The 14,808-nt window shown below is 39.8% G+C and overlaps 1 protein-coding gene across 3 annotated transcripts in view; it reads left to right on the top strand.

Moving 5' to 3' along the window:
* The window catches only part of GRIA3 (glutamate ionotropic receptor AMPA type subunit 3), a 288,598-nt gene that overhangs the window by 261,481 nt on the left and 12,309 nt on the right, over positions 1-14,808 (top strand). For all 3 annotated transcript variants that reach the window (XM_043457534.1, XM_043457533.1, XM_043457532.1), the window contains 2 exons: positions 4,506-4,753; positions 5,319-5,433. In XM_043457534.1, the coding sequence (XP_043313469.1) occupies positions 4,506-4,753; positions 5,319-5,433 (363 nt within the window). The remainder of the gene's footprint in view (positions 1-4,505; positions 4,754-5,318; positions 5,434-14,808) is intronic.

Here is a 14,808-nt window from a genome sequence, read left to right as displayed (position 1 = left end):
GGCCCGTCATTTTTAAAATTTCTCCCAGATGATTGAACTCAGATCCAATCCCTTCTATTGGTGTCAATATTTCAGCCAAAATAAGACAGATTACCAAAAACAGCTAGTGATTTCTTTTTTCTTTTTGTTCTCAGTGTTGTACTGTCACTTAAATAAATACTATGTTAGGAAAATAAACATTTCAACTTAATTTTTCTCACTGATGAGCCATTTCTTCTCCGCCTTTCTAACCTTCAGAATTAAGTCATCAACCAGGACCCAATCATTCCTGCCACTAACTTTTAATTTACTGCATTCATTAATATCCATTGCATGTACACCACACATGTTTAAAGTACCCACTTCAAGCACTGCCATTTATTCCCCTAAAAATGCCTCATTACATAAAGAATAAACCTTTTAACCTATATCAACAATCAAAGAGCTTGAGTAAATGATGAAGTAAATGAGTCCAAGTTAGAGTATACTCAGATCAAAATTCATGGACCCCTTTGCCCTTGGCTTAAACATTTATCTTTGGAAGCAATGGCCTATTTGCAAATTGTGTAAGGAGATTGGGATTGATGCATATACAGTATTGAAACTATGCATAAAATAGATAACTAATGAGAACCTATAGCTCAGGAAACTCTACTCAGTGCTCTGAGGTGGCCTAAATGGGAAAGAAATCCAAAAAAGAGGAGATATATGTATGCATGCATGCTTAGCTGCTCAGTCATGTCTGACTGTGACCCCATGGACTTAGCCCACCAGGTTCTTCTGTCCATGGGATTATCCAGGCAAGAATACTGGAGTGGGTTGCCATTTCCTTCTCCAAAGGGTCTTCCCCACCCAGGGATTGAACCCATGTCTGTTGCATCTCTTGGACTATAGAATCTTGGCAGATTCTATACCACTATATATGTATATACGTGTAGCTGATTGATTTTTCTGTATAGCAGAAACTAACAGAGCATTGTAAAGCAACTATACTCCAATAAAAATAAAAGAGACTAATTGTTCTAACCCCTCTCCCTTTTATTCAGATTTGATTGGGCCAATACAAAATACCTCTTTGTAAGTGAACAAAGATATATACCCATGACAGTGTTGTCTGTAATAGCAAAAAAACTAGAACTGGCTTAAGAGTCCTTCAATAGGGGATTGGGTAAATAAAGTATGACACATTCATAGACTAAAACACTATGCAGCCATTACAAAGGAGAAAAAAATATAAAGAGATGCAAGAGAATGATAAAGACAAGATTCAATATAGAGGTTACTTTTGGCCTATGCAGTTAGGGAGGGATACATAGGCAAATTTCAACTAACTTCATAATATTTTACTTCTTAAGTTTTGTGTCAGGCACACAGGTGTTCTTACAGAACTTTTTATATCTTTCTGTGCATCTGAATTATTTACTACTTTTAAAAAGTGTTTGGGCAGTTGTATAGGAAATTCCCAGTGAAATAAAATAAAGCCATTGAGAATATTTCATTATGGTGCTTAGAAATTGTTTCATGTGTCCAATGAGGATAATGTGATGTGAAATGAGCATAAACATCAATGAATGGGACTTCAATTTTAGAAGGTCTCGATTATTAGGAGGAAAGTTATTGGTGTGAACATCAAAGGCAGGCTAAGGGGCAAAAAACCAGATGACAAACTGCAGATTATAAAACAAATATCCTGAATGGTTTGGTTGAGAAAGATCCAAAGATCTTTAGAGTAACTTCAGCTCCAGAGTTCTACAGTGCTGTAAAATTACTGTTGGTAGTCATATTCACCAACATTCTGACATCTTTGACCAAGAATCTGGTTTTCACCCTGATCAGGCCTAAGGTTCAGTTATTAAATATATCTTGAGTGCCTACCATGCATCAGAAATTGTGCTGGCCTCCAACAGGGCTACCAAAATGAACCAGACATGGGCTTGTCATCAATATTACCCAGCAACACGGGGAAGAGAGACCATAGCCAATTCACCTTAACGCAATTTAGTAAAAGCTCTATAGCAAACATACGAGCCCAGACTCATCCAAGTCACAACTATCCCTGCCCTGGATCATTAGAATGGGAAAACAGCTGAGGAATCACTTCTGTGGGAACAGAGAAGAGTCAAGAAAAATTTCACAGAAGACATGCTATTCACTCTGTATCTTGTAGGATGAACAGAGCTAATCAGGCAGAAGCCAAAGCATAACCAGAGGCAGAAGATATGCAAATGTGTGGCATATTTCAGTGAAGAGTGAGAAGTCCATTGTGACCAGCTCCTAGGAGAGTAGTCAAGATCATAAAAACTCTTGAATGTCATACATTAGAGTTTGGATTTTGGCCTCAGGTATTAGGGAACTATCAGAGACTTTTAAAGAATGAAGTGATCAGATTTACATTTTGGAAGGATCACTGGAGGATAAATGGAAGAGAAGATGAGACTTGGGAGACCAGTTAGGAAGCCAGGCAGTCTAGACCAAAAACTGAGGAGAGCATGCCCCAGGGCAACGCTAATGAGAAGGAAAAGGAGACAGAAGGACAGATCCTACAGGCATTTCTATGTTAAAATAAACATGGCATAATGAGAGGCTGAAGAAGGAATGAAAACCAAACCTTCTAGCTTGGATATTAAGAAGTTTGCTGATGAATTTAGGAGAGCCAGGCTGTACAAGGAAGACTAAGTGCAGTTTGGAAATATTTAATCTGAAAGTGTCTCTAGGCCTGTCAGGTGAAGATGTTCCTCAGCAAGGCTTGTTTGCTGTCTCCCCCAAACATGTCTACCTCCGTTGTTCCCGGCCTTGTCCAAGTCACAACTATCCCTCCACTGGATCATTAGAAAAGCCTTCTAATTGATCTCCTTGCTTCCATTCTGGTCCACTTCATAGTCTAGTCTCCATACAGCAGCTAGAGTACTGCTTTAAAAATTTAAATCTGATCTTATCACATCCCTCCTCAGAATCCTCCAATAGTATCCTATCAAATGTAGAACAAATCCAAACTTTTTACCATGACCCACGGGGCCCTACAAGATTTGACTTCTGATTATCCTTCTAAGCTCTTTTCCTACCATTCTCCCTTTTGTTCATTCCACTTCAGCCACATTGAATATTTTTCCTGTTCTTTATGCAAAGCAAGCATATTTCATCTCAATGAATAGTTTCAGTGACTCAGTAAGGGCCTCAATGAAGATCTGATTGCCATAAACACAACGATTTATTCCATGGTGATAGTTCTGGGAGTTCAAATAATTTCGGAATTCTTTGAGCAGATCCAAGCAAGCCTCAGGAAAGATACAGTGCAACTGGCCAAAGTCCAGAGAAGAGAAGCTAAATAAGCAATCCAAAAAGCTGAGGTAGGGGCCAGAAAACTCCATAAAAGCACACTTGAAAACATGGTAAGTCATGGGGTCACTGAGACCATGCTTCCTTTATATTCTCCAGAATGCTTAATGTAGAGCTGTAAGTAGTTAGTCCATGTTCTAAGGACCACCTGAATTAAGATGAAGTGTAATGGAATTAACTTCAAAAAGCTAAAGATGAGGGAAACTTGGCATGGTAGAAAGAACTAAGTTTTAGGGAAGGGGTTGACCTCAACCTGAGTTGAGGGAGGGATTCTCAAAATCTTCACATCCCCAGTAGAGTGCTTTGTATACAGCAGGTGCCCAATGAGTGTTTGCTGAAAGGATGGATGAAAGACTAAATAAATTTTTTTAAAGTTCAAATGGTGTTGATAGAAAATAATGCTTCAATGACAGGAAGCAGTTTTTCTCTTCATTCTGTCCTTGTCATACATGTTTGATTTCTAGACACTCCAAGAGAAACATCACTAGCTAGAATCCAATGGGAGAAAGATCAAAATTGTGAGGGTTCTGGGAACAATATTAGATATCAGTGGAGTTTAACTGATGAAGAGGGGCCATAATAACAACCTTGCAATATCTGAAAGACCATCGTGTAGAAGAAGGAACAGAATTGCTTTGCATAGCTCTAGAAGATAGTAGTCAAGGGTGGGAGTCTTAGAGAAACAAATTGCAGCTCAGAATAAGGAAGTACTTTCTTACAATAATTAGTGCCCCATGCTGGAGAAGGCTAACAAAAATGATTGTACACTCCCTTCCAATGGCCTCTTTTTTTCAGGCAGGTAAGAGGGTAATCACCTAGCAGTATACTGTAGGGTAATTTCTGAATTGAGACGAAGATGGGACTAAGAGAGTGTTTTTCCAAGTAGATTGCAAGCCATTATTGGAACCAGAAAATCAATTTAGTGGGTCCTGACCAACATTTTTCTAAGTGAATTCAAACAGAATAGAAAATATCAGACAGCAGCACACATAGCAAAGATGAGTGTGATTTTGGAAAAACCTATTCTGGAGCCATGTTTACATATGTATGAATGTACTTACTGGGTTGCAGCAGCCTAACCTGCTTTTCTTTCCGTAGATGGCCATCAAAACATTTTGGAAAACCACTGCACTGAGGCCTCTTCCAGTTTTAAGATCTGGTGGTTCTAAGAATTCTTATCTCTGTTGCAGAGATCCAAAATTGCTGTCTATGAAAAAATGTGGTCTTACATGAAATCAGCAGAGCCATCTGTGTTTACCAAAACAACGGCAGACGGGGTGGCCCGAGTGCGGAAGTCCAAGGGAAAGTTCGCCTTCCTGCTGGAGTCAACCATGAATGAGTACATTGAGCAGAGAAAACCGTGTGATACGATGAAAGTTGGTGGAAATCTGGATTCCAAAGGCTATGGTGTGGCAACCCCTAAAGGCTCAGCATTAAGGTGGGTGGAATAATATAACAATATCCGTGTTGTTATAGTATTCCACCTACCCTGATGCATTTTGTTGTCGTTTTCTTTCTTGTGGATTTTGAGGTAACTTTTAAAAGTTTAAAACCTACAATATTCCATGGAGTTAAATAAGACGGTAAATTATGGTTTCATCTATTTAATGCATCCATTTTTTTGAATGTTCTCTCTCTGTGTGGTCCTCTCTGACTGTTTGTTGCTGTTTTAATTTTACAGTTCAACGGCTTTTTCAATTTAAATGGTAAAAGCCAAGATATGGTGCCATATGTGACGAATGTTAATTGCATGGATGTGGTGTTCTTGTTACTTTTTTTCTCAAAGACAATTTCCCCATCCCGCACACTTCAGTTTTTGAGCAAATGTTATCCTCCATATGCCACCTTCCAATATTTAACCCTGTATTTGCTGTACAGACATTTCTATAGCTCCACGTTCTGTGAAATTTAGCCAATTTGTCCTCTTGTGCTCCTTTTTATACGTTAACAATTTCCTAAGCATTTGTGCATTTTCTTACGAGTTATTGTTTTATCGTTTCAAGAAATGCTGTTAACCTGGCAGTATTAAAACTGAATGAGCAAGGCCTCTTGGACAAATTGAAAAACAAATGGTGGTACGACAAAGGAGAGTGCGGCAGCGGGGGCGGTGACTCCAAGGTCAGCCTCAATGTCACCACAACCGGGTACCCTTAGTGACGAGTAATCGGCAAGACTGTTAGCTTCTTATTGAGGAAAGAGCACAAGACTCACACAGAAAGTGGAATGACCAGGTTATTCCCCTGCCTGGCAGCTTTGGCAACTAGAAAGACTCCAGGGCACCGCCCGCACTTTTGATCTAACTTGGGTCCCTTCTTAAACTCCCAGACAGAGGCTCCCCGTCCACACCCTGCCCCTCCCCTCACAGGCCAGACCGCCTGCCTTAAGAAGGCCAGTGTGCAGGTCTCAACACCCTAGGCTTTCCCAAGCCTGAGGCTTTCCTTAAGACTGTCCCCACCTGCCTCAGACGAGTGCTGTGAGAAATCAAATCTATCTACTGAAAAGTCAGGTAACAGCCTTTTTTTTCCCCCCCTCAGGCGTGATGGTTGCTCAGTGGTTGGTTGCCTGATTAGAGTTGGCTTCTTCAATCATGTGCATGAGTGATGAGATGTTCTCGATATGTGATAGCCTATTTAAGCTGGCCCCACTCAACTTGAAAGCCAAAGAACAAGCTCGGTTTCAAGTTAAATGGGGTCTTTCTTCAATAGGCCACCACATATATAGATTTTGCCAAGGTATTCAGTATATTTAAACAAGCGCGTCGCCTGACTGATACTCTCTGTGTATAAATCCCTGATTTGGATTCTCCTTAGCCGTGTTCTTGGTTCAGGTAGGTCTAATTGTTATCCAGGCTGCCGTCGTGAGAAAATCCATCTTACTTGGCATTCCTTTCGCTCCTTAATGCTCTTCTGGGCTAGAACAAATGAATAGCCTTCAACCAAGCAACAAGAAATAGGGGCAAGCTCAGAAGCCACAATACAATGATGGAAGACATGTTGGGTAAGTACAGGAGAGGACCTGAAAACAGAATCCTCCATGGCCTAAAGGGCATGAGAATGATATTGAAGCATGTAAGATCGACTCTTGTACAACCAAGATACCATGGGCATCTTAAGGTGAAGAATAGTGTTTCCCAATCACAGACCAACAGACAGGGGAGCCAAAACATTTCTCCTTCAGAGACAATGGTTACACCTCTGCTCCTCTCTTTCTCTCTCCACTCCTCAGGATGCTGATGGAAAAGTTAGTTTGCCAGTCTGCAGTATAATATGGGTTTGGAAACACAGAGCACTTTCCAAGAAATAAATTTAAAAACAACTTTCTTCAGGAAATAATCTTACCAAGCATGGGCAAGGTAAAACCTTGATTAACCAGAACTCACCTAACCAGTACCCCAGCTCACTGAATTGTCCCCCCTCACAGTTCCACATTGACGAGAAAGCAGCAATAGTACCAAAAAAGAAGACTGCAAGGAATTGATTTTTTTTTTTTAATCACTTGCCAAGAGATGACCTATGGTTGGGTCACGCTCAACTCTGTCTCCTATATCTTCTCTTCATCTGGATTGACCCTCAAACATTAGAGGCTGCTTGCCTGAGGCGAGAAAGTGGATACAAGCATTTTGAGGGGGAAAAAAGGTATTATTAGCCAAGAATGAAACAAAATGAGTATTCTTATTGAAAATTCCATCCATCCCTTATGGATTCCAATTAATCAAGGTTTTACTATGTGTCAAAAAGCACTAACTTCCTTTCCTACCAGTGTGAACTAATGCCATTGACTTGGCTCATTCGAGTTTGGCAATGGCTCATCTGATGCCTAGCGTACTTAGCACTTTCTTCCTGGTCTTTTTTCTCATATTATTATCAGGCCACGGAGAACCTAATTATACTGCTCAAGTGAGTTGCAGAGTGAAAATTGAGCTGGATTGGATACATGGCTGTCACGAATTCATCCTTCATACTCAGCATGGTTAAAAAGGCGCCATGGACTGTATCAAGATGACTCTAAAACATCCACATGATGCCAAGTGCCCAGAAGTTTTCAAATAACCAGATGTTTGATGTTACATAAACAAAAAGATCTGCACGCATCTGGCTGAATTACTTTTCACCCAGATATTGCCTTGCCTCAGCTGATACTGCTGCAAAATTATCAAGTAACTATGTTGCCAGCCCCACAATTTCCAGATTATCTGATTTTTGGCATACAAATAGAAAAATATTTCAGTAGATGCTAAATGTTGCCAACTTCTTTGACCATAGTGCTACCTGCCACTCATCTTTCAAATCACTTCCTTTGCTCATTCCTCCAGACAACTTTTTGAAATAAGTCAACCCTTTCTCAGCTATGGATAATAGTGTGATCAGTGCTGCGTATCCAATGATTGCTTATTCCATTTCTGGATGACCAAGGAGCTTGCCTTTAACTTCTTCCTTCTTGCTACCTGCTGTTTTCTGAGAGTGAGCAAGAGAAGGGGCAAGAGATGAACTTGAATCGGTGTTACCACTATTTAGTGGTGATGCCAAAAACAAATCAATGGAGAAGAAGGTAGAAAAGGCAGTGAAACTTCATTAATTTGGATCCCTCTAATTTATAATTTATGATAAATTGGACAGACACCAGTCTACAGGGACCAATCTACAGTCTAACTTTACCAGGGATGAGGCCAAGAGAGGTTTGTTAAGCAAATGACGAGTTTAGACTCGATTGTCAGTTGAATTTTTCCTTAAGAGAACAAACCTTTTTCAAATGTTGGAAGCATTTTTTGAGATATAATCATATTCATTACAAATTTATCTGCTAAAGTAGTTCTCACGAGGACCTTCACTAAGGCAATGTTTTATAGTGAGTTTGAATTACAAAATAGACTTTAAGAAATGAAACTGTCATTCTTCAAACCTACTTTGTAATTCAGGACTATCTCCTTCAGACAATCCTTCTCCTCTGTTCAAATCAGTGAGTTTTAACTGTATTAGTAAAGTGGCTTGAGAATTACATTTCTTTATTGTATTCCATCCCCAGTTAACATGACAATTGACAAATACACCATCATTTCATAGAGAAAGTGAGACCCAGAGATGGTGGTGACTTTGAGAAGGTCACACAGCTAATGCTGTCACAAATCTCTGCTGACTTTCAGGGTCACCTCTTGTGATAATATTGCAGACAGCAATTTATCACATCTACCCATCCAATGAGCAATGCAAATCTGATTACATATGATCTATTTCCATAAAAATCAAGTTCATTCTCAACTACCTTGGTTACAAGGCAAATAGCATATTTAAGCCATTCCAGCCCTCAGTACTGATTACTAAAAATGACAATAATCACAAAGCCTGACGTTTATAAGTGCTTTTACTTTTTCAGAAACAATTTTACAACTATTATCTCTGAAACCAGGAGAGGGAAAAAAACATATATGATTTATCTCTCTCTCCCACAACCTTTAAATAATGATAAATGGGCAATTATGTTAAATTCTTGACTTTTCCCCTCTGACATGAGACATAACACATTCTAAGCCTATCCTCTAAAAGTTACTATTTTATGGAAGAAAGAAGCAGTGATCAGGCTGTTTTAAATGTGCACACAGGCTGATGAAATAGATTTTTTTAAATTCTCTAAATACAAGAAATTAAGATAAGGTCAGTCACCACCAGTTAGCCTCTGCACCAGATCTACAGGTTAGAACTAAAATACTGCTTGGGTTTACCAGTTTCCTAAACCTGGGCTAATAGGGTGGAAACAAATCAGACTCAATCCTTCCTTGATGAACTATAAATGTACAGGCAAGGATCATGGAAATTAGAGCTGTGGTTTGGGAATTTTTAACCTGCAAATCACCCTTTTGTGTTAGCGCTTTATTACATTGTGTGTGCAACTGCAGTAATTAAGAGCCAGGGGGTTGTTTCAGCGATAAACCCCCATCACCAGGGGTTTGTGACACAGCCAGTGAAAGTCTATTGCTATAAATCACAGCAGAATGGGGATTTAACTGCTGAATTACCACATCAACCTCCCTCCTCAGCTGCTTGTCCCCACAAACTTTCAAATTCTTCTGATGCCCGCACCCACGCTGTTTCATTCCCTTAATCTTGGGTGAAGGGCACCCAGCCTAGCTTCCCCACATAACCTTATTTTACTAGATGGGATCTGGTCAATGAAACAACCCATTTGTGATCTTGACAAAGCATTATAAACCGTACCCCACTTCACCCTAGAAGTGTCCTGGTTTTAGTGCTATCCAGGGATTTAAATCAACTTCCAATGCCCATATTTTCCAAGACAAAAATCAGCATATTTTGTGTGCTTTGGGGAACACTGGAACAAAATGTTTAAATGAGACCATTCGAAACCAGTTGACTGCAGTGAGAGTTGCCTTAACTTGTAAGGCATATAGGCAAGTAAGGATGAGGATGGGATATGAACTTAAACTTCCATTAAGTCACAAAGAGTTGGACACAACTGAGCAACTAAGCATTATGTGACCCCATGAACTGTAGCCCACCAGGCTCCTCTGTCCATGGAATTTTCCAGGCAAAAATACTGGAGCAGATTGCCATTTCTTCTCCAAGGCATCTTCCTAACCTGATCATTATGATTTATAGAGTATTGATAGAGAAATGCAGTTTATTTTCTTCACAAATATATCGGGACTAGGATAAACTAACCAATGGGACGCTAGTAAAGAACTTAGGGAACCTGTTTTAATAAATTCCAAAAACGACTTGCAATTAAAATTAGTTATATCTCCTTTCACATGGGTGCTCTTAACGTACTTAAAGAGTTTGTTCTCTTAAGAAATTCAAAGATATTCCTCCTATCACAATCTTTTTTTTTTTTTCGTAACCATGCATTTGCTTAGCAAGTCTCCTATTCAGAGATAGTAAAAGTTATTCTTTAGGACAGTAGATTTCCAAATGCCCTCGGCTTCTCTTTAGTGGTACATAGATAAATGAGGTGATACTGTGTTTCCTATATGCATAAATGAGATCCTCAGCTGTGTGTGTATTTCTTCTTCCATGTTTGTCTACAATTCTCCTCTCCCATGCCACCGTCTCTTAACCACTTCTCTTCCACACCCAGAATTGTTTGACATTCTTGGGCCTTGGGTCATGGATGTGAATCTGCCTCTGCCTTTTACCTGCAATAAGATGGACGTTTTATTGGCAGGAGCCATCCCTAAAGGGAGACATTTTGGATATCCAGGGTTAAGCTGGAACCCCAGTGACTCTCTATTGACACTGTTATGTGTGTAGTCAAGAATCATTACAGATCGATGGCACTTCCTGAGTCTTAGAAGAAGTTCCTGTGAGTCACCAAGACTGGTTTGGGATCAAGGAGTAGGGTGAGTATATTACACTCTTCGTTGGTTTGCATGTCTCTATGCTGGTGCTGCCGCCTGGAAGTATGAAGAAACTGACAGTTTTCTTTCCTGATAGTGACTAAGTTTGCTCCTTGAACTTACTCAGGTCTTCTTCCCAAGAGCAAACCCTCACTTTCTTTCAAGTGGCTGCTGCAAACAAGGGACCTTTTTGCCTTAAGAACTGAACCAATCCAGTGACTACCAAAACCATTGATTTTACCAGATGGTGTTAAAGAATAAGTTCTACCACCGGAAAAAAAAAATTGTAATCCAGAAAGAAAATATTTTTAAAAGTTAATCCATTTTAATGAATTTTTTTTGAAATTGACTACGTGGCCTTAACACAGTTTCTATGATTAAGATGTGATTATTTGCCTTTGGTGTTATCCTGATAACATGAATGTGTTTCTTATTGACAAATAATGACCAAGTGTCCAACACCAGAGCTACAGAAAGAGCAGCAGGAATGAAAAGCCTGAAGGTAAGAATGCTGCTATACAGTTGCCAAGAAGAAAGACGCCGCTGCAGTGGCAGAGTTAAACGGTATATGTCTATGCTCTTTCTGCCCCACTAAGACCAAATCATTTGGTTTCCTTTCATTTGGAGAGAAGATTATAGGACTACACTCTCTGAAAGGTAGGACAGCCATGGAAAAGAAATGCGAAAGATTTGAAATGATTGGAAAAGAAACACAAAAGATGTGAAATGATTAAAAGACATTCAATGAGGGTGGGAATTGAGGTTGGTGGAACAGGGTGGGGGCAGATTTCTTTTACAGAGAACAATTGAAATCTATTCTCTTTTGACTTTCTAGAGAGCGGTAAAACATTTGGCCCTTGGCACATGAGACAAATCCCTATTGGTCAGAGGTGGCAAAGGGTGGTCCAAGTGCTAGATTCACCATAAAGCTCAATTTCATCTGGCTTTGAAGCAAATATTTCTCAAAATACAGATCTAAGACAATAGCATCCATTACATTTTTTTTAAAAATGAGAGGGAGAGACTGACTCTGCTAACATATGCTGTCTAGCATTGCTGCTGGAAATGCAGAGAAGTGGATGAAAGCTGAAAAGAGTGGCGTGTACCCTGGAATGGCAACCAGAAGTTAGGTTTCAGATCTGATAGGTAGACCCTATTTGTTGCGATCTATTGGCGTGTAAGCTAAGACTGATTATTTTTCTATGGGTCATGGTCAATGGAGGGCTACTGGGAGAAAAGTAGAATGCTGGCACCCATTGGATTAAGCTCTCAATGAATATTTTGCCTAGAATCAGGAACATGAACTAGATGTCTTTCTTCAGAAACACTTGTTATGCGAGTTTCTGGTAAAGATCTGTTTCCGTCTGTCTTCTCAGTCTATGCCTCTCTTGCTCAGTATCATGGGGATGAACTAAAGAAAAGACACTTGTATGTAGTGAAACACAACCAAACACGTGATAGTTTGAATGTTTAATGGATCTCAAAACAGGATTTTCAAGTGACTCGTATCAATTACATACCTGGGGAATTATCTGTGGCCACATTTTAAATAAAACTAGCTTCTCCAGAAGCTTAGCATCTTTCCCATATGTCCCTCATGTCCCTCCCTGTCAGGGACAAATTGAGTAAGAAGTCTTCCCAGACAAATTGGGTTATGTCAGATAGTCCACAACCAATAAATTGTCAGGTTTCTAGTTCTAGAGGGAGAGATTGGACCAAGGCCCAGTTTGGCAAGAATCCATTGATGAAATTCACAACTTGTAATCAAGGGGTCTATCCCTTTGCATTTGAGAGGTTATCATTTGGAAATGACCTGGCTTTATCCAAATACCTCCAGGTGACTTTGGGAGCTGCTTCTCTAGCACAGAAGCCCATCAATAGGTTTCAGTCACCAGCATTGTTGGGCCCTTAGTAAAATGGCTCACAGCTTTCACCTCCTAATGTTATAGGCATGCATTATTGAATTTGCTCTTTGCACTTACATTAAATTATGATCTCATTAGCGAGGAGTTAAATAGGTTTAAGCTACATTTTTGAACTACATGATATAAATACTGTCTCAGAGTGAGAGTCTAGCAGCTAAGCACTGCATAACTCTGCAAATCATTGTAGCTGCCCCTGTGGAATGAGGGTCACTTGGGTGGCCAGGGTCCAGTATTGCCAGCAGTCATATGTGCCTGTGCTCAGGTTGTGGAGAAAGCTCAGGGTTTCTCCAAGGGTAGAAAGATTAAAACAATTTAAATCTTCATTCTCCTAGAATCCTGCATCCAGAAACCCCTGTGAAAAGAAATAAATTGAGCTTCTTTCAAGGGGCTCCAGAATACTAATGTAGTCTAGGGCATAGCCTCCAACAGCTACTAGGTGGAGAGGTAAATCCCTTCACTACACATATCCCAAGGTAACCTATGGAAAAGATTATCAAGGACTCTAGACTATATCCTTTCATCCAATGACAAATCTTCTCTTGGTTGGTCATCAATTGACTTCAACTTAATAGATCAAGTCCTGCCTGGGCAGAGATGTCTATAACTGCCTTCCTGCCTGTGATTTCCTGAATAATGCTAGGAGTTCTCCAGAAAAGGCTAGGGAAACAAGCGAGCAATTCGAAAAGGTGAACTGTCACCATGAAAACCTGAAATATCTTCAGTAGAAAAGCCAGTGATAGATGGCTTTTCTCCCTCCACTGAACCAAAGATAATTTTCAGAAGTTGTTCCAAAAAATCACTAGGTACCAAGAAGCAAATGCAGTAACTTGGAGTGAGCTTTGGATAAATCATAGCATGGGGGGGTGGGGGCTTCCAGTTTAGGCTATGATAAGTTTCTGTTATCATCATTCAGACATTGTGTTCTTAGAGCAAGTTTGTAATTAACACCGCAAATACACCATCCTTGCTCATATATTTCTTTTACTTCTCCATAATCTCCTTGTCTTTCCCTCCATGACCTACGTATTTACACATATATCTGTCCCTCCTAAGGGCACCATTGAAGATCTCTTGGTATAATTAATTAAACAGACATTTGCCCTTTAGGTGTCCCTGCTTAGAAAGGAGAAAAGAAGCCACTTAAACTAGAATATATCACACAGTCTCTCAAATAGATAAATCTTACAACACCCTTGATTCCTATATCTTTCAGGCCTAGAACTAGATCCATAGTACAAACCTTGTCTCTCAACCCTTCTAGGAACACCATGTGGAGGAATCAACTTGGTCACCAACTCATGAGGCCATTTTTTCTTCTTTGCACTATGGGAAAACAGCACCCTCACTTCACTCTCTCCACATTTCTTTCTTTATAAAAAAGAGAATCCAACATGGCTCAAATCTACATAGTTTAGGTATTTCCTGAAATCAAAATTAAAAAATAAATTGGACAGTTCCTTTGAAATCAAAATTTTTAGTTACTTTAAAAAAAAATAAGCAGTTTCTACTTTCACAGGAGAAAAAATTGTTCCTCTTATCCTAAAACTGTCTGCGTATGTAACATTGGCCGGCACTAAGATGACATTGAACTTTGCAATGGCTGGCTCATAGCTCCCAGAAATGAGCTGGGAACCTAGACAACCGCCACCCGGGGCTGGATGCCCTGGATTAATGAGCACAGAGCTTTGTTGTTGATTGTTGCCAGGTGGGGATGGCAGAGATAAGCAGAAATTTGTATCAGCCAGTAATGTTTTCTTCAAAAATAGAACTCATTTTCAAGTCATTATGAATTACATTACTACCCTAATTTCAAAAAAAAAAATTGATGCTACTTCATGACTGCTCCCCACACTCAGGAACCATCATTCTGTCTCAGGTCAGTTCTTCCTTCACATACTATTAACTGACTAGGTGACATTTGCTGTTATCCCCTCCATCTGGTCCATAATCCACATACATTTTTATGATACAGGTGCAATTTATAGCCTTTCCATAGGAGGAGTTTACACCCTTTCCTCCACCCAACCCCCCAGACCATTATTTAAATAAAACAGAACAAAGAGTTGGAGTTTATAAACAGTTACACTCTGCTTCCTTTCCCATTTCCAATGAAGCTTTGTATTTTAACAAGGAAGTTTCCTCCATCTTAAAGATGTGAAATTCCCTTGATGGAATGTCAGGTACCAGTGAGGAAAATATTTGGGCGCGGGGGGGGGGGGG

Source organism: Cervus canadensis, chromosome X (assembly GCF_019320065.1).
Source record: "Cervus canadensis isolate Bull #8, Minnesota chromosome X, ASM1932006v1, whole genome shotgun sequence".
Classification (NCBI taxonomy): Eukaryota; Metazoa; Chordata; class Mammalia; order Artiodactyla; family Cervidae; genus Cervus; species Cervus canadensis.
This window is presented reverse-complemented; position numbering and strand designations above follow the sequence as displayed.